At 35.2% G+C, this 27,164-nt stretch overlaps 1 protein-coding gene across 1 annotated transcript; it reads left to right on the top strand.

The window, feature by feature from the left end:
* Positions 1 to 14,625, top strand: LOC149414522 (uncharacterized). The gene is made up of 2 exons (XM_089644322.1): positions 1 to 7,970; positions 8,021 to 14,625. Exons 1-2 carry the CDS (start codon positions 7,685 to 7,687, stop codon positions 8,185 to 8,187), a joined length of 453 nt encoding a protein of 150 aa, XP_089500448.1. The 5' UTR covers positions 1 to 7,684; the 3' UTR covers positions 8,188 to 14,625.
* The last annotated feature ends 12,539 nt before the right edge of the window (positions 14,626 to 27,164 follow it).

Raw genomic sequence — 27,164 nt, forward strand, 5'->3', positions numbered from 1 at the left:
TTATTTTTATTGTATTTGTTTTTTAAAGAGTTAACTTTGTATTGAAAAGAGTTAAAAAGTTGATCTTGTTATAAAATATTGCTATGGTGTATGCATTCAGGGTAAGGAACAAGGTACATTATTTTGTTGGTGCCTTAAGCTTACATTGCAAGCTTACCAGCATGTTGTAAAGGACCGAATAAGTTTGACTTTTTTTATTTGCAAATACAGTATCTAGATTTTAAAAAACTTGGAACAATTCTGTATGATTAAGATTTCTCATTTTAAAAACGTTTCTACACTGTGAAGCACACAAAATACCAGGAGTTTTATTTTTTTAGGTTGTACTATGTTTATTGTAGATAAGAATAAAAAAAAAATTACATAAAGTTTGAAAAAAGTTTAAAATGGATTTTATTTATTGAAGCAAGTAAAATGCCATGAATTTTATTTTTGTATGTGATTCTATGCTATTTGTAGATATGAATAAAAAAAAAAATTACTACATTAACACTGTACCTTCCCGAGATATTGCTTTTTTGTAAAGTACCTTTTCCGTCCCAAAAATTACTTAAAAAATTACTTTTGGTAATTTTTTAAAGTCAAGTAGATAAATGTAAAGGGTTTATTTATTTTTTTCTGCAATCAGCATAGTTTTCTTGATAATATTGAAAATTTTCATTGCATTTGCACTATAAATGACAAAGATACAATTTTTTTTCATTGAAGGTACAAGCTCTTCCGGAGTGCTCGGAATATGTAAAAACGCTTATTTTGCCCAAACTTCAACTGCCCATAAAAAAAAAACGAGTTGAGGTAGGAAGGTAAAATTTGGTATATTTTCTTATCTATATGGAAGGATTAAAAATTTAAAGTTTCATCAAAATCTGAGATGGTGGGTGACAAATCCAAAATTTTCTGGATGATTTGGTGCGGATTGACCCGTAGAGGACATAGAAGACGATAATGATAGTGATGACAACTCAACATCCACTCCTCCAAATGACAATAATCCGGATGATCCATTCAATCCGGAATCAAGTTTGTAACGTGGATATTAGTAATATCAGTTGCTCAATGCGTGCTAAGCAATTATAAATATATTACTGACCACAAACCTGGTTCATTTGCTATCTGTGGTTAAAAGACCCCACATAGAATCGCCTATTTATTACAACAAAGAAACCATTATTGACCACATCAAATGATGTAAAAGATAAAGATTTGTTTTATACGGTTGAATTCATTTTCAGTATTTCTACCTACAATAAAAACCCAATGGTAACGGTGTCAGAAGTCAGAAGTGGGATCTCAACAGAAGGAATGTCCGTCTATACAACCCGCAGGTGAGGCGCAGTTATTCCTTCAAACATCACAATACGCTCACAGGCTTTTCTCAACATCTCCAGACGAGCACAGCAGATGTTATAAAAACTTCACCTAATTCAGGATCTGGGGCTCTATTCCCGAACAAAGAACAATAGTTACTCGTTATGCTCCTCGAAGCGACCAAAAATTACTCGTCGTCGCGACCAACTTTGTCGAATCCTTCAATTTTACGTATTCTTGAACGTCGAACGATCGAAGAGATGATTATATTGGCAGCCCTGTGAATATTGTCTATGTTCTTGATGTTATTCAGATTTCTATGGTGTGACTGTCAAACTGTCAAACAGTGAAACCAAACAAACAGATATGGCCGCGGGTTACGTTACTAATAATCAAAAACAATTACTAATTCAATTGGTAAGTTCAGATATTGAACTAATGCGTGGCAAATTTTCGTCATCTTTTACCTTTGCGGAATCCCGACGGAGATGGCAGGTTGCTCAACATCGTGAATCACAGCCAACATCGCTGGTAAATCAGCCATTATAAATTGCAAAATGGCTTTACAAAAATAGACGATGTCTTTGCGGGTGCGAAAGTTCGCACGAGAAAACAATAATGCCAGATTTTGACAGCTAATTGCATAGATACGCTAACAACCTACCGCTCGCTGCCCGTTTCGACTGGTTTACCCCACTCGTTGTTATGTGGAATGACTTTTGACGTTTGGCGTCTAAGAATCTTCCTTCGACCAAGCTCAAGAATAACCAAGTCGACCAACGGACGTACTTTCGACGGCGATTACGAGCGACGACGCTTCCAGAATAGAGCCCCAGGGGCCTTAGCATGAGAATCGATCGAACTTAACGATATCGGATTGCTAAGCGTATCTACCGACGATTTTATAACGACTTAGCATGAGAACGCTATTGATATCTCTAACGACATCGATAAGGCAATAAATACAAATCCATATACGCTGGCAATACTGGGACGGAATTGTCTATGAATTGGATAGACGTCAAACGTCAGATTTCAAGCGTGACCATTGTAACCGCCGTGTTTTTTTAATATTTTACGATGTCGCAAGCAATGGTAGCTGGGTAAGTTATTTATTTATGCAGTATTTTAAGATATTCAAAATGCTGATATTATGATTTGACCAGTCAAATGGATTTGCTAACCAGCTATATGGCTGTCCATTCGGAGTTCGCCGCTGGAAGGTTTGTGGGACCTCGGGGTTCGGAATTTGGCGGAACAACTGGCAGAATTGGGTCCTGCTAAGTCAGCCGAGCAGTGGAAAACAGTGAGTATTTGTACCTACCTATACAAACTGGTTGCAGCAAACTTTGCTGACCTTCTAATATAATCTATCATCGAGACACTTGATATAAGACCGTAAATCACTTTTAACCTGACATTATTTTTACATTTTACAGACATGGCGTGACTTAAAATGTAAGTCGCGCGCCCAAAACGCCGATGCCAAGCGAGCTGCCCTCACGACTGGAAACACTGCCGAGATACCGGTGTTAACTGACCTGACACAGAAGGTCATCAACATCATGGGCAGAGCCAGTTCTGAGGGCAGCGGACTTCCAGAAAGCTGTATAGGAGAGGGACCTGAACTCATAATGCAGGATGTTGAATTATTTGTGTGTTTTACAGTATTCCGATGAAGTTGGATGGAGAAGGGCCCACAGATTTACAGACGGCGCAGTTAGCTTCCCCTTCTCGCCCGAGCAAGAAGAGGAAGCTAACTGACAAGCCAGATGTGGGGGTTCAGATTGTGATGGCGCAGGAGGCTAGTAACGAATCATCCAAGGAGCTTGTTTTTTTTTTTTTTTTTTACAGTATTACCGCACAAGAGTCCCAACTGCTCCCGTCTGGAGCCAGTGAGACTATGGCATCCCCAATTGGGGTATGATGTGAGGCTGAGGGTATTGGGGAGGGGAGGGAGATGGGGAAGAGGAAGGTGGGGAAGTACCTGGCTATTCAGATCTGGTCACCAAACACGGCTAAAGCCATTTCAAGCAACGTTTCAATTCTGAATGGTGGTCTTACACCAGGGCGATACTGAGAGTATCTTCCACTCTGGAACGTGCCGCAAATATACTATATATTATGTGGGAGCTATTCATAAATTCTCCAATATTTTTAAGGTATTCCCTATTTCTCTTCGAATCACTCCCAAATACAGCGCTACACGTGTAAGTTGCCAGATTAAAATATAAAGAAATAGCGTCAATTCATGTTTAGGCCACCGCCAACTTATAAGTGTGGCACTGTACTTTTAAATTAGAATTAAATCTTAGTAGAACAAAATAAAATGCCCAGCTTTGACTCATTTCATTTATTTATTGTACTATTCCCAATGTACTATTTTTCCATTTTGCGCGGTGGAGTTTTTATTGTTCTGTTTGTTTAGATATTCTTTGTGTTAAAAAAAATTAATAAACATGTAAAATCCAGCTTGGCGAGAAATTCAAAATGAATAAATTAATTTATAATCTTCCTTTTAGTATGTCGACTACCTATTGTTATTTAAAATAAATTAATGAGTTGTTATTTATCATTTCAGAGTTCAATGGATCGATTTGCTGACATTTTTGAGGTATTTCCTGTTCCTTTTTGTAATTATTTGTCAGGACATGGAGGTTTCTTGGCATACAAGACAATAATGGGTATGAAGTTCCAAAGGAGCTGCTCAGGTATTTTAACACTCTCTTATGGCAACATTCAAGGAAGATTTTGGCATTCTTGCTCAAATCACGAACATTGGCGACAAGGGCAGAGCTTGGAACTGGATTTATAAAGACAAAGCCTGGCCAGACAACTGAGTTCACAGTCCCAAGGATGTTAATGTGGTCTAAATTATCCGGCTCAAACATCTCTGGCTAGTACACATTCTCACATTCGCACATTCTCACAATTGAGCAGTATCGCAGTGTTTTCCCGATTCAGAGAGATAACCTTTAACAAGGATTTCATTGATTATTTATCTACTCGGGGAGATCAGCAGTCAGCTCCTAGAACTATGGCTGGCATGGTGGAAATGCTTGTGCATTTGTAGAGGAAATTGCTCTTTGACATGCAGAAGAAAAACAATTAACACATTTACGGTACCACAGTGTGGTATGATATAGACACAACACCATCATTATCTTTCATTGTCACACTACCAAGATCCTACAGATGACTACTATACTAATGACTGACTCTATTAGAACAACAAGGCGCCAGGTAAAGTGGCTACAAAGCAGCAAGGTGAACCTGAACAGAAGGACGATAAGGTTTCGCAGATCTCGTCCGTGAATTGTGTTCCTGTGCATAAATGGAACATCCATTTGACAGCACCACTTGCGTTGGCGGATTTATATAACGTATACAAGAACTTGTACCTCTGATCTATTCATTTCTTCCATAGAATTGTTCACAGGAAATACATTGGATTGGTACAGGGTCAATAGATTTAACTTTAGCTTGTCAAAGATTTAAAAAGTGAATTTGAGCTATTGGATTTCGAAAGGCGCTTGTTAGCTCAGATAAGAGCTACCTTGTAAGAGCCTAAAGAAAACCTCGGTACTGTTATGTACCCCAACATACTAATGTACCTAGCTTACCTAATTATATGTAATATGGATTATTCAACGATGATCTAATTAATTAACCACGAAGTTAAGCTACTTTAAGGATACGACTAAAACCACATCCCAGTAAAATATTATATTATATCTGCGTCACAAAACTTCAAGGATATTTTTACACGCAATAAAACTAAATAGTAATAAAAACAATAAATATACAAGTCACCAAACATGGTCATTCGCCTTTTCGATGTTATATACCATAAACATTATAACTTTGAAACTTGTCAATTGTAAATTGTTGTAAACTAAATAAACTTGATTACATCTTTAATAAAGCACTTACTTATTGTGTATCACATCCCGAAAGCCGACTCTTCACATTTAACAAATATCAGGAGATATTTGAAGGAGCTAAAAAGTAGATCTCACTTAGCTCGACATCAACAAACATCAGTGTCAGAAGTGGGATTGTGATATCAACATAAAATCATCGATTACCGCAAGTACAACCAACTGAAGTCTACATCTACTGGGACTCCAGACAACCTTCAAATCGAAGCAGACGATTCCAAGAGGACCACAACTACACGTTGCAGCCCTTGAAACCAAGTCATCAAGACCTAATCTGCAAAAGAACCTGAGAGCTACCTAAGAGAGACTGATAAACCCTCCAAGAAAACAACTTCTCAGAATGCAGACAACTACACAACTGTCAGCTATTTTTTACAAATTGACAAGTACAAACTGAAAAGACGGTGTCCGCAGACTAGAAAACTTCAAATCGAACTGCTTAAAAATCCAACACTAGAAGCAAGAAAAAAATCTCGATAAAAGTAAAATAATTGTGATATTTCAACTTAAATTGTTTAGAATCATAAAAAAAGAGAAGAAAAACTTTTCTTTAATTTTTCAAAGTAAACGTAAACTTACGGTGCGGGTATTTTTCAAAGTAAACGTAAACTTTAGTTTTTCAAAGTGAAGGGGAGAGAAGCAAGTTTAGCAATATTGATGAAATTTATATCCCCATTTGATGGTAATAGGGACAAGCTAACCCCATTTTTACTAAACTGTGAAAGAGCAATCCAGTTGGTTAATGAAAACCAAAAACAGCTTTTGCTCTTCTATATTTTGTCACAGTTAACAGGCAAGGCACAAACGGCACGTTTCAATAAAGTAATAGAAAATTTTGATTGACTAAAACAATTCTTAAAAACTAATTTCGGAGAATCAAAAAGACAAACGCACCTACTTATTGAAGTACAAAATTGCAAGTAGAAAAAATGAAGAAAATATTGCAAAATATATATTCAGAATAGAAACATGTGTCAAGAAATTAAAAACTTCAAAACAAGAATTGGAAGGAAGATGCGCCAGTACAAATTGTTACGTAACAGAATTCTCTAAACACATTTAAAAGCCCCGCGAAATACTACTCGACGCAGAACTGGTCGGAGCAGAATGGTGCGCATCCATTTCCGCGCACCGACACCAGCAACCCAACGGTTTTCGTGTGTCGTGGGCCATCTTGGCCACACTCTCCACTCTCCGCTCGGCCCCATCAGATCGCCCAGCCAAGCATTCGCACGATTCCGCATGTGCACTATGTGCCTATTTAAAAGCATTTCACAGACGTCTGCCCGACGAACCAAAATGGGAGATAGATTGGTTGGATTCAACCAGTCAGGATTTATTTTAGGATGAATATTATGTGCCCTTTGTGTTATACTCTCTAAATCATCCCATTATAGTGTTTCATTTGACGAGAGAGTGGAGTTGAATTGTTGAACCTGCCCCCCGTGTAAAGGCATGACGCCGACCCAAACTGAGCTAATCCACGAGTCTCCTGTAGGCCGATTCACGTTCTTTTGGACTTTGCCTATGGCTAGCGTTCGCTAACGATAGCCGTCGGCTGTAAGGAAAGGATTCTTTTAGCCTGTAAGGTCAACCATAAACACATGTGCGACCGTTAAGCGATTCACGATCCTTACAGGCTTGGTTTCGGAGAGACCTGGTTAAGAGATGTTAAGAGATTGCTTGAAAACAAGAATATAATCTATTGACGCAAGGTTTATAAACAAAACTTCTTAAAACATTCACTTTATATTATAATGCATTTTAACTTTATTTTACTTATTTTAGTTTTAAACATCATAATAAAGCCGTTTATCTAAGATTTACGTTTGTTTTGTATATAGGTACCCTACCTAGCTATATAGTTAGAACTTTGTTATCAATTCACTCCGCGCCAGATTACCGCCATCTTAGCCGCCATTGCATATTTACGTCAAGTCTCAACAGTCAACAACAACCCAAACAAGTTAGTTTGAGCATTCAGTAATGGCGGCACAGTTAGTCTTGTTGATATTTTTCATTAAAAATTGGAATGAGGTAAGTTAATATTCTATATAATGTAATTAAAAGCATATAAATGACTCAAAACGGAATTGACAACGATTTTATCGGTCTACAAAAGATAAATTGAGGTTAGAAATTTTTAAAACTCAAGTATAAGGCTAGACAGTTATTGTATTATTATTTTTTAGCTTTTGTGTTTAGAACCTAAGAAAAGTGTGTACTTAATTAAATAATATGTCGTTGCATTATCTTTCAGTTTATCCGTAAATAAAATTATACGGTCCGCGCGTACTTCGGTATATATATTCAGTATATGATGATGGCAGATGCCATGATTTTAGAGTCAGCATTTGCAGCCAACAAATTTGTAGGTAAAAATGGGAAGGACGCTCTAGCTGCATTTTGGTTAAACCTTACCATAACATTAAATAATGCTGGTCCACAACAAAACAACAACACAATGGCAAAAAGTAAGATTCTATCAATGCAGAAGTGAGTTCAATGTGAGGTCAAAGGTATCCAAAATGCGGAGAGAGAACCTGATGTTCACTGACTGCGTTAGAGGAGAAGGTACTAAGTCTGATGGGCAATTTGATTGTCGACGGACTCAGGACCCCGTGGCCTCCCCTCCTACCTCTCCTCGCGCAGTGGACAACTCCATGCATTTCCCAGACTGTAATCCCCATGCATCAACCCAGAGTCCTCGATTGGTAGCAGGTAATTCTTTATACAATGTCAAGTAAAATCACGCCCATTAAATGTTTCAGAAATTGTGGTAGAGATACCCAACATTAGTGGTGATGCGCAGGAAGAGTTGGTGGCTAGCCCTTTACCTCCGACCACTCCTCGCACAGTGGACCGACCTCCCCTTCCCCCTCCACATGCATCAACGCAGCGACCGAGGAGGAGAACTCCAAATGTAGCAGCTAATTAATACCTATAATAACAACAAATATGTTCACATCCATCGAATGTAAGTACACAGCATATGATTGTGTACATGGAGTAGTTTTATTCATTTATGTACATATAAATTCTGTTTTATACAAATTGAAACATCAAGTGTTAAAAATACGTCAATTATATTGAGTTATTCAATTTTTCAGATCAAAATGAGACCAGAGCAGCTGCTTTTCAGAAACTGATGGATCAGCAGAATTGTGTCATATCGGTGAGGAAAACTGACTTCACTTTTTTTTTTTTTTTTTAAGTAAATTTCCGACGACTGCCGCAGATAGGCAAAACGTCAGGCAAATCTTTCATCAGGCAGACAATCCTTTCCCTGGATGTATAGGAGCCATTGACTGCACTCACATTTCCATCATTGCTCCTGCAGAACAGGAAAACGTCTATTTTAATCATCATGGATATCACTCCTTAAATGTGCAAATGGTGAGCTCGTGATTTGGATCATTCTTTGTGTAATTTAATATGCACAAGAAAGTCCTATATGATATTATAATAAAAAATTAATATTTCAGATTTGTGATCCAAACTTGGTCATTTTAGATGTAAATGCACGATATCCTGGTACGCGGCAGATAGCCAGATTTGGGCCAAAGAACGTGAATCGCCCTCCTGGTCTGTCTGAAGCAAAGCTGAAGGAGGGAGTTTTTGTTGGTCCTAACATTCGTAAGCTGATGAACGATGTTGAGAGGTCAGCATGGAATTCTTTTAAAGATGTAGTTACGAAGTTTCTAGGGAATCAGAAGGACCAGGAGCGGGATTCACGTTCTCTTCACCTTAACCTATCTGCTAGCGTTAGCCAAATAACGCTATCACTTGTAAGGATAGCATTAAGTTCGCTTGTAACGATCCTATTGTGGACTAAGAGCGATTCACGAAGTAGCGATAGCCTTACATTTTTAATTTAGGAGACACTAAGTAAAAAAAATCCTAAAAAAACTCGGTAAAGAGTTGTTGAGACATTGTTTGAAAACACAGATATATGAAATATAATCGAATGACGCAAGATTTGAAGCAAAACTTTGTAAAACAATTGCTTTATATTATATTGCATTTTAATTAGTTGTTATTTTATTTTTAAATAACATAAATAAGCAGTTTATCGAAGATTTTCGTTTTGTTAAAAGGTACCTGCCCCGAGAGATAGTAACGACTTTGTTGTTCATTCAAGTGTCGCAAGATTTGGGGAATCACTTTTGTCTTCCAGTAAAGTTGTTTATTCACTTCAAGTTGTTGTTTACTTGTTATTTTTGAGTCGTTTGCTGAGGAATACAATGAAATGAGGTAAGTAGGTGCTATATTATGTATGTAAAAGCATTTAAATATTATTCGTATGCTTTTCACTAGGACTCAAACGGAATTATCAACAGTATAAATAATTATGTTTGTTTAGAAATGTTTAAAACCAAGTAAAAAGCGATACAGTTCTTGTATTATTATATTTTGTCTTTATTATTATGTGTGCAATTAAGAATCTGACGTTAATTAATAATTCTCTTTCAGTGTATCGATTAATGTACAAAAAGCAATTCGATCTGCCCGTACAACAGTTTATGATAATGGCCGATGCAATGGTTTTGTCGGTATGCATGGGAAAGAGAATCTAGCCGCATTTTGGCGAAATCTCACCAATACATTAAATAACGCTGGTCCACAACACATCAGCGAGGACCACATTGTCCGAGCTGGAGGAGAAAGTATTTAGCCTGATAGGCAGAGTGGCTGCAGAAGGATTAGACGTGCCTGACAACCTTCCCAATGATGATGTATGTATTTTACCACGCTCGTTCATGTCAAATATTTTGCTAGTTTACATAATATGAGTAAAAACATAAAGAAATTTCATAACAGGTCGACCGGTCTCCATAAAACATGCTAGCGTTAACTCGTTTAAGGATAATGACAGGAGCTGTCAACGAGAGAATGGGAATCGCAATCGACGTTAGTGCTAGCGTTCATTTTTATACATTTCAACTGTCAAAAGAGAATTCCATTCAAATGCCTTAATATTAAGGTAAGGCGAGGATTACTGGAGTTAAAAAGAACCTGAATAGCGGTCCAGGACTTTGAAAATATCGTAGAAAATATGTTGTTTAATTTTAAAAATTTGGGATGCTCAATGAGTTTAAAACTCCATTTTTTAAACTCCCATTTGGATTACTTCCCGGAAAATCTTGGTGCAGTTAGTGAAGAGCAAGGTGAGATAAGATATCAAGGAAATGGAGAGAAGGTATCAAGGTCGATGGGATTCAAATATGATGGGCGACTACTGCAGGCCTGCGATTCTGGAGTTAAACGATCAATCGTTTTCGTATCGCGCCGTCTTCGAGTGAAAAACTACTAGTCGTCGCGACTAACTTTTTCGAATGTTTCAATTTTACGTATTCTTGAGCGTCGAACGGTCGAAGTTGGTAGAAGAGATGATTATATTGGCACCCCTGTGAATATTGTCTATGTTCCTGATGTTTTTGGGATTTCTATGGTGTGACTGTCAAACAGACAACAGTTATTCGTTATTCAAAACAGAAATGGCTGCGGGACATATTACAAATTGCCAAAAGCAACTCTTAATTGAGCTTGTAAGCTCCGATAAAGACTTAAGTGGGAAATTTTCACCCACTTTTACATTTGCGAAATCCCGGCATAGATGGATAGCTATTGCCGATCAACTAAATGCCCTGGCAGGAGCGAATAAAGACTTTAAACACTGGAGAAAGGTTTGTTTTAATTCATTTCCATTAATTTGTGTGTATTGTACATTTAATGTCTATTTGTTACCTTAACGCTTCGTTCAGACGAAGCGCTGCCTATGACAAATTTCTTTTCAACAAAACGAACACCATGCTCCCATCTCACATGGGTTTCACGCCAAATCAATTCAACTCGACACCTCTTTGAAACGTCAAAGCTACGAAAAAAATAATTTTGAAATAGCCCTTAACCAATTTTTTATTTATTTTTATCACCACCTTTATTGACTTTTCTGAAGAGTTTAGTTAATTTCATTCTGAGTTGTCCGGTCACCGCTCACATGGTGTTTCATTTTAAGCCTAATGTGTATGTTAAAAATCACGATATTGAAAAGAATGATAGTGGGGCTATGTTACTTCAAAGCCGATTGTTTCGAAATTCAAGTAAAATTGTGTGATCTTGATGTTGTCCTTCTTTTTTAATAATTAAAGATCTTATAAAGTCTCTTTCCACTAATATTTTGTGTAAATAATTAGTATAATTCAAAAATATTTTCAGACATGGCAAGACTTAAGGTCGAAAGCAAAAACAAAGAATGCCTCCTTGAAGCGGCATGCGGCCGGGACAGGAGGCGGACCACCAGCTCCAGCAGTCAGCCTCAATGCGACTGACGAGCTTATTTTAAACTGTATAAACCCGGTGCTCATTACGGGACACACGGGAGTCGAACCGTCGGAGGTGAATTGAAGCCAACATCGCTGGTAAATTAGCCATTGTAAAATTGTAATAGGATTGTATAACTTTATAAACCTCTTTGCGGGTCCGAACGTTCGCGCGGTAAAACAAAAATTGACAGCTAGACTAGATTTTGACAGCCAATTCCATAGAAACGCCAACAACCAACCACTCGCTGCCCTGTTTCTACTGGTTATACCCAGTAGTTGTCGTGTGGAATGACTTTTGACGTTTGGCGTCGAAGTATGTACCTTCGACCAATTTCGGGAATAGCAACGACGACCAACGTACGTACTTTCGACGGCGATTACGAGCGCCCTCGATTCAGGAATAGAGCCCCTGGATGCTGCATAGGGAAAATATAACGTCCCACAAACGAAAAAGCACAAAACGAAGCTTCCAAACTAAAAAAAGCAGATTTTATAATTGTATATAATGTAAATAAAATATATTATGACTTAAAATTAATTAAATTTGTATAATTTTTTTCTTTTGAACATTCCCTACAGAAGTAGTGTAAGGTGGGTTTTGCCTATATTTTAATTTCCACTTTGCGGAAAATCCTTACGTGATGGGTCGAAATGGATGGCATTCTCGAATTCAGCATACTGAAATACATATAATTCAAGCATTACCATTTAAAAATGTCAATTTGCAGACCTCTGTGTTATTTAACTAAAAACATAGAATCATTTTAAATTCAAGTCTTATAAAAAATAAAATGTGACAAATAAAATGTGACAAATAAAATGGCCATAATAGTATGTATTACCCAAATGTTATGCCAGACAATTTATCTCATTTGAAAAATATTGCTTATAAAAAACAAAATGTAACTGAAATTTAAGAATATAAAACCAATTATGTAAACAAAACTGTTGATTACTGAGGATAATTACATAGGAACAACTGAAAATGTTATGTAATATGGATTATTCAATTATGATCTAATTAATTAACTACGCAGTTAAGCTACTTAAAAGAATATTGGAAGAACCAAAGGAGGAGACATTTTTGGGACAATTGGAACTTCTGTGGGAAAACAACATGCTGGAGAACATCATGAGTACTCTAATTCTGGCGGAGGACCAAGCACGTCAGCAAAAAAAAACTACTATTGAAACGTACTTTCACACAAATGCTCTCCGTGTGGAAACAGACAATGACAGCAATTTTACATCATCTCAAAGAAAAAGTAACTTCAAAGACGTTATCATGGACGGATTTCACAGAAGCTCTCCAAGAAAACGTCTTATACATGACGTTGTACCGGTGCAATATGTCAGCGGAGGCGATCAAACTTTTTCAGACACAATACTCAACCATAACAAACCTTTCGGAGGAGCAATCTTCTGGGTCTGCAATCATGGAAAAGACCACTACCACATCGTCCATGATTGCACCTACTCCGGTTCAACCTGTCGCTGCGCCCGTATCGTTGAATTACGAGGCGGTAAAAAGTGCCCTGGGAGAATTGTTTGGACCAGAGATTTCTCATGGGCCCACTGGACGAATTTCGCAATCTATTTCGAAAGTGGTGAACGGAAAACTGTTGTCCTACAAATCGCCGGGCGAGACTGGCATGGCAGTCGTGAAGTTAGAGACTTATCCACACAACAAGGTCTCGGGGATCGACAAGAGGAATTGGTGGAAGCAAGCGGATACCAGGACAACATTTCTGGTTTCGTCGATTGCAGATCCCAAACACATGATGGTAACCCGACTGATGGAGAGAGTGACAGCGGACCTACAACATGTTCCCGACCTCAAAAAAGAAATAAAGGAGATGAATTCCTCAAACAATTTCCAACTTACCCCTTATTAGGAGTGTTCAATTTGCGGGAATATACGGATTACAATTTAGTTGATTTTGTGCAACTTTATAAAAATGAATTGTTATTTTGCTGCTGAATATTATTATGGAGTGGAAATGTCGGTTATGATTGCTAAAGAGTTATTATTTTTTCAGTTCGGTTCATGGGCAGGTGTTAGATTACATTTAAGGGAAACAGATATTCACAATTTCCTATGATGGATGCAGTAAATAGGCGTATTCTTATGTGGAATGAGCCCGCATGTGAATCTTCAGCATTCGAAACTGTTAAAACTTTGTTTGGGGGTGACACGACAGTAGTTGAGCCCGCCGCATGCTGCGATTGGAATGAATTTATCACAATTAGCGAAACTCGTGCAGAATTTCAATAACAGGCGATATTGAATCACACTGTGGAACGTTTGCTTAGTGTTCAATCGCAAGTTATAAAAGAAAGAGTTCCTTCGGGTTCTACTCTAACCCTAATTTGCAAGTGGGGTGGGGATGGAAGCTCAGGACATAGTACTTATAAACAGAAATTTCGCACGGAACACGCAACTGATGAAGTTTTATTTGTTATGTAATTCGTTCTCCTTCAATTGAGACAGAATGAGGACCCGGATTTAGTAATTTGGCAAAATCCAATCCCTTCCTCGACTACAAAATCTGAAATGGACGAGGGGTACAAGAAGAATTAACATTGAAGGTGTCATATCGCTTACCGAATACAACTCAAATGCTGGCAAGTCAGTACTAGGAAAAAAGAATTACAGGAACGGTTTAAAAGTGAAATGGGATAATTGTAGATAAGCCAAAACCTGGGTTTGGCAAACGAGAGCACGAAAAGAGTGCCGAGATAACGGGTGTAGATGCGAGGCTCGTCGAGAGGTTTTGCATCATTTGGAGTACAACAGCTTCTGGGTATAGCATTAACATCCAACAGTATGTGCATGACACTAAGGAGTTATATCTTAACCTGTATTGTTGCTTGCTATACCATGCCACCAACTGTTCATAAACCATTCATTTGTGTTACATTGTCTATTATAATATTATATTGTCTATTCCGGTCTGCAGATCTCTCTCTTACCGACAGCCGGCAACTCAACATCTTGTATCACGCTATTAAGAATAAAGCCTTATCTATTTAATCTGGATGACTATTTATTGTTATTAAGTTTAATTTGTAGAACTCCATTTTATTTTTTTATTTTTTATATATACAATAATATTATTATTGGGTTTATAAAAACAGTTTATTTTTAAACAAGTTCTGCTGTGTAATTATTATTACGCGTGACAGCTGTTTCGCCCTCTGAAGGCATTATCAAACTGTGGGTAGCCCACTTACAGACGATACATTTATATTATTTCTAGGTAGGTATTTTAATTTCATTTACTGATTTCTTAATTGATTTCTAAGTAAAATATTAAAAATTATTAATGGTTATTACCCCAGCAAAGTTTCCCCAATTAGTGTAATGTTTAAATTTGACTGAATGTCTTTATGTTAGTTATTCCCAAACGATGACTCATAGGGTTATTTTAATAGCATAATTAAGTACTTCATAGTGCACTCATATTTGCATTAGGTTTGAAGATATCTAGTAGGGGTGAACGAATTATATTTGTTTGTTCATTAATTAGAATAGCTTTCGGATTATTAGAGTTTTTGTTAATTTCTAATTGCTCTAAAAGATTCAGTTTACGGCCTTTATTTTGTACGTGTAACGGAGTTGGTTTATTATTATCATTAAGTGAGTGATTTTCATCTAGGAGATGTTTGGCAAATTGAGATTGTATTTTATTATTATTTTTAAAAGATCTTATATGTTCTTTAAACCTAGTGTTAAAGGACCGGCCCGTTTGTCCAACATAAACAGCGTTGCATTCGTCACACTGGAGTTTATAAATGCCACTATTTTGTAATTTGAGTACCTTACTTTTTGAGTTTTTAAGAGATGATCCTAAGTTGTTATTTGTGCGGAAGGCAATATCTAAACCACACTTTTTGAGGACTTTGGCAATTTTATTAGATGTCTGTCCGATGAATTCTAGACACCCGAATTTATTATTCGTCTTATTATTAGTCGTTGGGTAAATTAATTTAAGGTTATTTTTGTGTTTGTTATTATTAATTATTTTTTCAATGTCTCTACCCTTGAAGCCATTATTTTTAGCAATAGTTAGGATTGTATTTTTTTCCTTCTCGTATGCTTTCTTGTCGAGTGGGATATTAGTAAGCCTATGTACCATTGAGTGGTAGGCAGATAATTTATGTGACCATGGGTGTAAAGATTTATAATTAATGGTCGTATCTGTAAACGTAGGCTTACGGAAAATTTCAAACGTATGTTTATTATTTTCTCTACCGATAGTTAGGTCTAAAAAATTAATTTTATTATTACACTCTCTTTCAACCGTAAAGCAGATTTTACGGTTGATGGAGTTAGCAAATGTGACAAAAAGATCTAATTGTCTGTTGGTACCTTTCCAACAGACCAAAATGTCGTCAACATAACGAACATAGTATATTAAGTGTTTGCTAAAGATTGAATTTAAAATTTGTTTTTCAATGTAATCCATGAATATTTCTGCAAGAAGTGGACTGAGGGGCGATCCCATTGGTAATCCGTCGTTTTGTTGATAGAATTTATCATTAAACTCAAAGTAGTTAGTTTCAACACAAATTTTAAATAGATCGAATAAGTCTTTTTTAGTAACTGGGTTTATATTAGATTCGTCTAAAATATCTTCAATGATTTTAAGGCATTCTTGAATAGGGATATTGCTAAAGAGACTGACCACGTCTAAAGATATGAACTGGCAATTGTGCGGTAGATTAATGTTTTTTATTTTATTTACAAGTTCGAGAGAATTTTTAACGCTATGTTTTGGGTAGAATTTAGTATGTTGTTTGAAAAGAAAGTTAAGTTTTTTGGCGAGTATTGTCGTTGGGGCGTTTATAAAAGAAACAACGGGACGTATGGGGATATTATCCTTGTGAATTTTAGGTTGTCCGTATAATGCAGGAGCCCTTGGATTCATCACCATTGCACTTCTTCTAGCGAATTTATTTGGGAATATTGATTGGCAATTATTTATTAGGTTGCGCACGTTTACTGAGATTTTGTCCGTTGGGTCCTTTTTTAAGATTTCAAAGTCTTCTGGTTTTAGGAACGCTTCTACTTTATTTAAGTAATCAATTTTGTTTAATATAACGACTGAATTTCCCTTATCCGCTTTAGTAATTGTGAGGTCGCTATTTTTAATTTTGGCTTTAATATCATTTAAAATTTCCGTTTCTTTTATATTAAATTTATTTTTATTTTTACTGGTTGATTTCAAAGTTTTTCTCAATATATCCGCTGTTATTTGTTTAGGTAAGCCGTTATTTTTTATTTTAGACAGAGAAATTTCTGTGTCGATTGCCAAACATTCAATTTGTTTTTTAGTGATATCCGAATTTATTTTATATTTGAAGCCTTTATCTAGTAAATTTATTTCATCCTCTTCAAAAGTTTCACCTGATAGGTTAATAGTTTTTATATAAAACTCCGTATTTGTATTACTTTGATATTCATTGACTTTTACATTTTTATTTTTAGATTCGACAAGTTTTTTAAGTTTATTTTCCTGAGTTTTGAATTTATCAGATATAATTCCGCCGATGTGTTCACGAGTATCGTAATCCAGGGTATCAAATTCCCATGGATGCAGTTTAAAAGTTAATTCCGAATGCAATACCTTGATGTAGTGAAGTATTGTGTCCCTTTTCCGACAACATTCTTTAGTCTCCTCCTTCAACCATATCCTCTGCGCTCGATGCACAGTTTTTATGGCTGCCGAGGATTTGCTTTTGGTAGAAATATGCACGTACTTGGGGATCACGTTTAACTTCAAACACTCTTGGTTAAACCAAAGGTTTTGCACTATTTTCCGATGTTTTAATTTTAATCGTCTGTAAAAAATCACTTGGGTAGCTATATCAGCAACCTTCAATTTATTTATTGTTATTAAGTTTAATTTGTAGAACTCCATTTTATTTTTTTATTTTTTATATATACAATAATATTATTATTGGGTTTATAAAAACAGTTTATTTTTAAACAAGTTCTGCTGTGTAATTATTATTACGCGTGACAGCTGTTTCGCCCTCTGAAGGCATTATCAAACTGTGGGTAGCCCACTTACAGACGATACATTTATATTATTTCTAGGTAGGTATTTTAATTTCATTTACTGATTTCTTAATTGATTTCTAAGTAAAATATTAAAAATTATTAATGGTTATTACCCCAGCAAAGTTTCCCCAATTAGTGTAATGTTTAAATTTGACTGAATGTCTTTATGTTAGTTATTCCCAAACGATGACTCATAGGGTTATTTTAATAGCATAATTAAGTACTTCATAGTGCACTCATATTTGCATTAGGTTTGAAGATATCTAGTAGGGGTGAACGAATTATATTTGTTTGTTCATTAATTAGAATAGCTTTCGGATTATTAGAGTTTTTGTTAATTTCTAATTGCTCTAAAAGATTCAGTTTACGGCCTTTATTTTGTACGTGTAACGGAGTTGGTTTATTATTATCATTAAGTGAGTGATTTTCATCTAGGAGATGTTTGGCAAATTGAGATTGTATTTTATTATTATTTTTAAAAGATCTTATATGTTCTTTAAACCTAGTGTTAAAGGACCGGCCCGTTTGTCCAACATAAACAGCGTTGCATTCGTCACACTGGAGTTTATAAATGCCACTATTTTGTAATTTGAGTACCTTACTTTTTGAGTTTTTAAGAGATGATCCTAAGTTGTTATTTGTGCGGAAGGCAATATCTAAACCACACTTTTTGAGGACTTTGGCAATTTTATTAGATGTCTGTCCGATGAATTCTAGACACCCGAATTTATTATTCGTCTTATTATTAGTCGTTGGGTAAATTAATTTAAGGTTATTTTTGTGTTTGTTATTATTAATTATTTTTTCAATGTCTCTACCCTTGAAGCCATTATTTTTAGCAATAGTTAGGATTGTATTTTTTTCCTTCTCGTATGCTTTCTTGTCGAGTGGGATATTAGTAAGCCTATGTACCATTGAGTGGTAGGCAGATAATTTATGTGACCATGGGTGTAAAGATTTATAATTAATGGTCGTATCTGTAAACGTAGGCTTACGGAAAATTTCAAACGTATGTTTATTATTTTCTCTACCGATAGTTAGGTCTAAAAAATTAATTTTATTATTACACTCTCTTTCAACCGTAAAGCAGATTTTACGGTTGATGGAGTTAGCAAATGTGACAAAAAGATCTAATTGTCTGTTGGTACCTTTCCAACAGACCAAAATGTCGTCAACATAACGAACATAGTATATTAAGTGTTTGCTAAAGATTGAATTTAAAATTTGTTTTTCAATGTAATCCATGAATATTTCTGCAAGAAGTGGACTGAGGGGCGATCCCATTGGTAATCCGTCGTTTTGTTGATAGAATTTATCATTAAACTCAAAGTAGTTAGTTTCAACACAAATTTTAAATAGATCGAATAAGTCTTTTTTAGTAACTGGGTTTATATTAGATTCGTCTAAAATATCTTCAATGATTTTAAGGCATTCTTGAATAGGGATATTGCTAAAGAGACTGACCACGTCTAAAGATATGAACTGGCAATTGTGCGGTAGATTAATGTTTTTTATTTTATTTACAAGTTCGAGAGAATTTTTAACGCTATGTTTTGGGTAGAATTTAGTATGTTGTTTGAAAAGAAAGTTAAGTTTTTTGGCGAGTATTGTCGTTGGGGCGTTTATAAAAGAAACAACGGGACGTATGGGGATATTATCCTTGTGAATTTTAGGTTGTCCGTATAATGCAGGAGCCCTTGGATTCATCACCATTGCACTTCTTCTAGCGAATTTATTTGGGAATATTGATTGGCAATTATTTATTAGGTTGCGCACGTTTACTGAGATTTTGTCCGTTGGGTCCTTTTTTAAGATTTCAAAGTCTTCTGGTTTTAGGAACGCTTCTACTTTATTTAAGTAATCAATTTTGTTTAATATAACGACTGAATTTCCCTTATCCGCTTTAGTAATTGTGAGGTCGCTATTTTTAATTTTGGCTTTAATATCATTTAAAATTTCCGTTTCTTTTATATTAAATTTATTTTTATTTTTACTGGTTGATTTCAAAGTTTTTCTCAATATATCCGCTGTTATTTGTTTAGGTAAGCCGTTATTTTTTATTTTAGACAGAGAAATTTCTGTGTCGATTGCCAAACATTCAATTTGTTTTTTAGTGATATCCGAATTTATTTTATATTTGAAGCCTTTATCTAGTAAATTTATTTCATCCTCTTCAAAAGTTTCACCTGATAGGTTAATAGTTTTTATATAAAACTCCGTATTTGTATTACTTTGATATTCATTGACTTTTACATTTTTATTTTTAGATTCGACAAGTTTTTTAAGTTTATTTTCCTGAGTTTTGAATTTATCAGATATAATTCCGCCGATGTGTTCACGAGTATCGTAATCCAGGGTATCAAATTCCCATGGATGCAGTTTAAAAGTTAATTCCGAATGCAATACCTTGATGTAGTGAAGTATTGTGTCCCTTTTCCGACAACATTCTTTAGTCTCCTCCTTCAACCATATCCTCTGCGCTCGATGCACAGTTTTTATGGCTGCCGAGGATTTGCTTTTGGTAGAAATATGCACGTACTTGGGGATCACGTTTAACTTCAAACACTCTTGGTTAAACCAAAGGTTTTGCACTATTTTCCGATGTTTTAATTTTAATCGTCTGTAAAAAATCACTTGGGTAGCTATATCAGCAACCTTCAATTTATTTATTGTTATTAAGTTTAATTTGTAGAACTCCATTTTATTTTTTTATTTTTTATATATACAATAATATTATTATTGGGTTTATAAAAACAGTTTATTTTTAAACAAGTTCTGCTGTGTAATTATTATTACGCGTGACAGCTGTTTCGCCCTCTGAAGGCATTATCAAACTGTGGGTAGCCCACTTACAGACGATACATTTATATTATTTCTAGGTAGGTATTTTAATTTCATTTACTGATTTCTTAATTGATTTCTAAGTAAAATATTAAAAATTATTAATGGTTATTACCCCAGCAAAGTTTCCCCAATTAGTGTAATGTTTAAATTTGACTGAATGTCTTTATGTTAGTTATTCCCAAACGATGACTCATAGGGTTATTTTAATAGCATAATTAAGTACTTCATAGTGCACTCATATTTGCATTAGGTTTGAAGATATCTAGTAGGGGTGAACGAATTATATTTGTTTGTTCATTAATTAGAATAGCTTTCGGATTATTAGAGTTTTTGTTAATTTCTAATTGCTCTAAAAGATTCAGTTTACGGCCTTTATTTTGTACGTGTAACGGAGTTGGTTTATTATTATCATTAAGTGAGTGATTTTCATCTAGGAGATGTTTGGCAAATTGAGATTGTATTTTATTATTATTTTTAAAAGATCTTATATGTTCTTTAAACCTAGTGTTAAAGGACCGGCCCGTTTGTCCAACATAAACAGCGTTGCATTCGTCACACTGGAGTTTATAAATGCCACTATTTTGTAATTTGAGTACCTTACTTTTTGAGTTTTTAAGAGATGATCCTAAGTTGTTATTTGTGCGGAAGGCAATATCTAAACCACACTTTTTGAGGACTTTGGCAATTTTATTAGATGTCTGTCCGATGAATTCTAGACACCCGAATTTATTATTCGTCTTATTATTAGTCGTTGGGTAAATTAATTTAAGGTTATTTTTGTGTTTGTTATTATTAATTATTTTTTCAATGTCTCTACCCTTGAAGCCATTATTTTTAGCAATAGTTAGGATTGTATTTTTTTTCCTTCTCGTATGCTTTCTTGTCGAGTGGGATATTAGTAAGCCTATGTACCATTGAGTGGTAGGCAGATAATTTATGTGACCATGGGTGTAAAGATTTATAATTAATGGTCGTATCTGTAAACGTAGGCTTACGGAAAATTTCAAACGTATGTTTATTATTTTCTCTACCGATAGTTAGGTCTAAAAAATTAATTTTATTATTACACTCTCTTTCAACCGTAAAGCAGATTTTACGGTTGATGGAGTTAGCAAATGTGACAAAAAGATCTAATTGTCTGTTGGTACCTTTCCAACAGACCAAAATGTCGTCAACATAACGAACATAGTATATTAAGTGTTTGCTAAAGATTGAATTTAAAATTTGTTTTTCAATGTAATCCATGAATATTTCTGCAAGAAGTGGACTGAGGGGCGATCCCATTGGTAATCCGTCGTTTTGTTGATAGAATTTATCATTAAACTCAAAGTAGTTAGTTTCAACACAAATTTTAAATAGATCGAATAAGTCTTTTTTAGTAACTGGGTTTATATTAGATTCGTCTAAAATATCTTCAATGATTTTAAGGCATTCTTGAATAGGGATATTGCTAAAGAGACTGACCACGTCTAAAGATATGAACTGGCAATTGTGCGGTAGATTAATGTTTTTTATTTTATTTACAAGTTCGAGAGAATTTTTAACGCTATGTTTTGGGTAGAATTTAGTATGTTGTTTGAAAAGAAAGTTAAGTTTTTTGGCGAGTATTGTCGTTGGGGCGTTTATAAAAGAAACAACGGGACGTATGGGGATATTATCTTTTCTTTTATAAACGCCCCAACGACAATACTCGCCAAAAAACTTAACTTTCTTTTCAAACAACATACTAAATTCTACCCAAAACATAGCGTTAAAAATTCTCTCGAACTTGTAAATAAAATAAAAAACATTAATCTACCGCACAATTGCCAGTTCATATCTTTAGACGTGGTCAGTCTCTTTAGCAATATCCCTATTCAAGAATGCCTTAAAATCATTGAAGATATTTTAGACGAATCTAATATAAACCCAGTTACTAAAAAAGACTTATTCGATCTATTTAAAATTTGTGTTGAAACTAACTACTTTGAGTTTAATGATAAATTCTATCAACAAAACGACGGATTACCAATGGGATCGCCCCTCAGTCCACTTCTTGCAGAAATATTCATGGATTACATTGAAAAACAAATTTTAAATTCAATCTTTAGCAAACACTTAATATACTATGTTCGTTATGTTGACGACATTTTGGTCTGTTGGAAAGGTACCAACAGACAATTAGATCTTTTTGTCACATTTGCTAACTCCATCAACCGTAAAATCTGCTTTACGGTTGAAAGAGAGTGTAATAATAAAATTAATTTTTTAGACCTAACTATCGGTAGAGAAAATAATAAACATACGTTTGAAATTTTCCGTAAGCCTACGTTTACAGATACGACCATTAATTATAAATCTTTACACCCATGGTCACATAAATTATCTGCCTACCACTCAATGGTACATAGGCTTACTAATATCCCACTCGACAAGAAAGCATACGAGAAGGAAAAAAAATACAATCCTAACTATTGCTAAAAATAATGGCTTCAAGGGTAGAGACATTGAAAAAATAATTAATAATAACAAACACAAAAATAACCTTAAATTAATTTACCCAACGACTAATAATAAGACGAATAATAAATTCGGGTGTCTAGAATTCATCGGACAGACATCTAATAAAATTGCCAAAGTCCTCAAAAAGTGTGGTTTAGATATTGCCTTCCGCACAAATAACAACTTAGGATCATCTCTTAAAAACTCAAAAAGTAAGGTACTCAAATTACAAAATAGTGGCATTTATAAACTCCAGTGTGACGAATGCAACGCTGTTTATGTTGGACAAACGGGCCGGTCCTTTAACACTAGGTTTAAAGAACATATAAGATCTTTTAAAAATAATAATAAAATACAATCTCAATTTGCCAAACATCTCCTAGATGAAAATCACTCACTTAATGATAATAATAAACCAACTCCGTTACACGTACAAAATAAAGGCCGTAAACTGAATCTTTTAGAGCAATTAGAAATTAACAAAAACTCTAATAATCCGAAAGCTATTCTAATTAATGAACAAACAAATATAATTCGTTCACCCCTACTAGATATCTTCAAACCTAATGCAAATATGAGTGCACTATGAAGTACTTAATTATGCTATTAAAATAACCCTATGAGTCATCGTTTGGGAATAACTAACATAAAGACATTCAGTCAAATTTAAACATTACACTAATTGGGGAAACTTTGCTGGGGTAATAACCATTAATAATTTTTAATATTTTACTTAGAAATCAATTAAGAAATCAGTAAATGAAATTAAAATACCTACCTAGAAATAATATAAATGTATCGTCTGTAAGTGGGCTACCCACAGTTTGATAATGCCTTCAGAGGGCGAAACAGCTGTCACGCGTAATAATAATTACACAGCAGAACTTGTTTAAAAATAAACTGTTTTTATAAACCCAATAATAATATTATTGTATATATAAAAAAAAAAAAAAAAATAAATAAAAAAAAAAAAAATAAAAAAAAAATGGATGACTATTATTTAATAAAACAAAAGATCCACAAAAACATGGTGTCAGAAGTGTTGTGATATAACTATTTGTCGAAATAACCTACATAAAAGTGTCAAATGGCGGATATACGTGAAAACTCCGGTGCAAAAATATTAAATACCTTCATACCTACAGAATGGACGTCGTGGATACAAAGTTTTGAAATCTATTTAATGGCTACAGGAGCGGATCAAGAAGCTGAACACAAAAAGATTCCAACGTTATTGTACAACATGGGAAAAACTTGAAAGTTTGACAATGACATTGAGTTTTCTGTAATGTCAACATCTCCAATACTTGTTATGTTCTAGAGGACAATTAAACCCACTGGATACTATTTAAGGAAAATTACAACTTGAAAATTATTAAAGATGAATTGCTTGTTTCAGAAAAGAACATATCCATATCAGATGAATCTATTTTACTATCCATTAATTGTCATCAGAAGGTGATATTGAATAATGAGTTAACCCTTGAAAACCCAAGTACCTGTTTCAAAACATACTCAAGAAACTTTACTAAACTCTATTCAATGCATTATATCCCTTATGATAACTTTGAGATAAAAAGGAATCAGGTTACTCCTCTTTATGAGTTGAACATCAAGAATTTTAAGCCAACACATCAAAAGTTAGATTCAATTCAGTCAGAAGAAGAAAAATTAAACAGAAAAATGCAAGACCTTATATCCTTGCATCCAAAATTAATGGATAAGTTTCAGTCAGAAACAAGTATGATCACTTATGTTAAATATGGAATAATTGTTTTGTTAATAATAATTATTATTATTTAATAAAACTAAAGTTCCAGAAAAACAATTTGATGTGATTAGTTTGTGCATTGTACCTATTGGGCAGCTGTCAGAAGAGGCGCGAAATAAAGACTAGAACATTTAGACAATTGCACACCAGAAAAATCGACCGAACATCAACAAATAGAGATATGTTAACCATGCTATTAATTACATCAGATCCAATGTCTGACGAGGCTCACTTTCACATTAACGGCTACGTCAACAAGCAAAATTGCCGTTACTGGGTCGACACTACCCCAAGAGACCTACACCAACGGCCTCTCCATAGTGACAAAGTGACGGTTTGGTGTGGGGTTTCTAAGGTAGGGATAATTGGGCCTTACTTTTTTGAAAATGAAAGGGAGCAGGCGGTTACTGTTAATTCGCAGCGTTATGTGAAGATGATTGAAGAATTTCCTCTCCCACAACTTGAAGAGAACAATTACGACATGGACAATACGTGATTCCAACAAGACGGGGCAACTGCACATACCGCTAGGATATCAATGCAAGCTGTACGCGCTCTGTTCCCTGGCCGTTTGATTTCCCGTAATGGAGATCTCCATTGGCCCCCTCGCTCACCGGACCTCACGGTATGTGACTTCTTTTTATGGGGCTAATTAAAAGCAAGGGTGTACATGAACAAATCCCGGACCATTCAGGAGTTGAAGGCAGCAATTCACAACTAAATCACATTAATTCCTGGTGATGTGCTTGAGCGGGCAATGCGTAACGTTAAGGACCGACTCCAAGAATGCGTCGCTCGATAAGGAGGGCATTTGATGGATGTAATTTTTAAAAACTAACTTTACTAATTTTTTGTTAATAAACTTCCATTGTAACTACACGTTTTGCACTTTATTTCAATCCAATACCTTTAAAATTTGACAGTTTGACAAGTATTTTAAAACCACCCGATCCATCTGCGCCACCCAGTATAAGAGTTTTTTCCGTATAGCTTCTATGAAACAAAACACTGTGCGCCGTCATAAAAACTTGTCTAAAAGATTTGCAGCAAATATTAAAAGATCAAGAGCTGGTGTAAATTGTGAAAGTTTAACGCAATTCATTGACAATGTTGGCTTAGCAATTGAAGGAGTACCGCCAGCCAACATGTGGAATTTAAAGTTTAAAGCAATTCATTGACAATGTTGGCGTAGCAATTGAAGGAGTACCGCCAGCCAACATGTGGAATTTAATGTATAAAGCAATTCATTGACAATGTTGGCGTAGCAATTGAAGGACTACCGCCAGCCAACATATGGAATTTAAAGTTTAAAGCAATTCATTGACAATGTTGGCGTAGCAATTGAAGGAGTACCGCCAGCCAACATGTGGAATTTAATGTTTAAAGCAATTCATTGACAATGTTGGCGTAGCAATTGAAGGAGTACCGCCAGCCAACATATGGAATTTCAATGAAACGAATGTCACTGATGATCCTGGTAATAAAAAAGTAATCATCAAAAGAGGTACTAAGTATCCTGAACTTATACTAAAAGCGCAATTTCCCTGATGTTTTGTGGCAATGCAGAAGGCGAAATGCTGCCCATATACGTCGTCTATAAGTCTACTTGTCTATGGACTAGGACTGGGGGGCCACCTGGTATCCGATATGATTGTAGTCCTAGTGGTTGGTTCCAAGGATTGGTTCCAAAAATTACTCCTTCCAAAATTAAAAAGTCAACCAGGGAATAGTGATAATAGGTGACAATTTGTCCGCGCACATATCGATTGACGTTCTCAAGCTATGCCAGAAAAACAATATATAGTTTCTCTGACTACCACCAAATAGTACACATCTAACGCAACTATTAAGAGTTGGTTGGAGTGCAGAGTACCACCTCTCACCCCACTCGAGGAGAAAATTCTGGCCATTATTGGGCCAGAACTCATTGATGGAGTACCTGGAGAGGAGACTCCTTTCCAGTTTGTAGATCATATTCATGCACAGTTAAATTTAAATATGGATTGGAAAACTAAATAGGTAGTTTATTACTTTTTACAGATAGAAATTATTCCCAGTGTGGAAATGTTAATCCCCGCGACGCCTGAGCCTGGGCCATCTGGCATCAGAAGAAAGGCCTCGCACAACGTTTCTAAACGACTATGTAAGTACTTACGCTGAAATATCTTGGGGTGTATAGGAATTATGCTATGAAAAAGAGTAAGAATCGTATGTAACAAATATATTTGTAAAAAAATAACATATAAATATGTTCACTTTCAGTTAAAAAGAGAACGATGGGAGAATTCCTCCAGATCGAGCGGGAGAGGCTACTGGTCGAGCGGGAGAAGACAGAACTTCTCAAACACATAAAGAGATGATGGCTCTGATACTCGCAGAGGTGATCAAACGGAAGTGTAAGATTTATTGTATTGTAGGCAGTCACT

This window comes from Hesperophylax consimilis, chromosome 20, assembly GCF_061612785.1.
Source record: "Hesperophylax consimilis isolate HC1 chromosome 20, BYU_Hcon_1.0, whole genome shotgun sequence".
Lineage (NCBI taxonomy): Eukaryota > Metazoa > Arthropoda > Insecta > Trichoptera > Limnephilidae > Hesperophylax > Hesperophylax consimilis.

What these genes read in the sequence shown, in the direction of transcription:
- LOC149414522 (XM_089644322.1), top strand. Translation starts at nt 7,685, where the DNA reads ATGCTGGTCCACAACAAAACAACAACACAATGGCAAAAAGTAAGATTC. An exon ending in GAGTCCTCGATTGGTAGCAG is followed by an intron (nt 7,971 to 8,020) that starts GTAATTCTTTAT and finishes TAAATGTTTCAG; the next exon opens with AAATTGTGGTAGAGATACCC.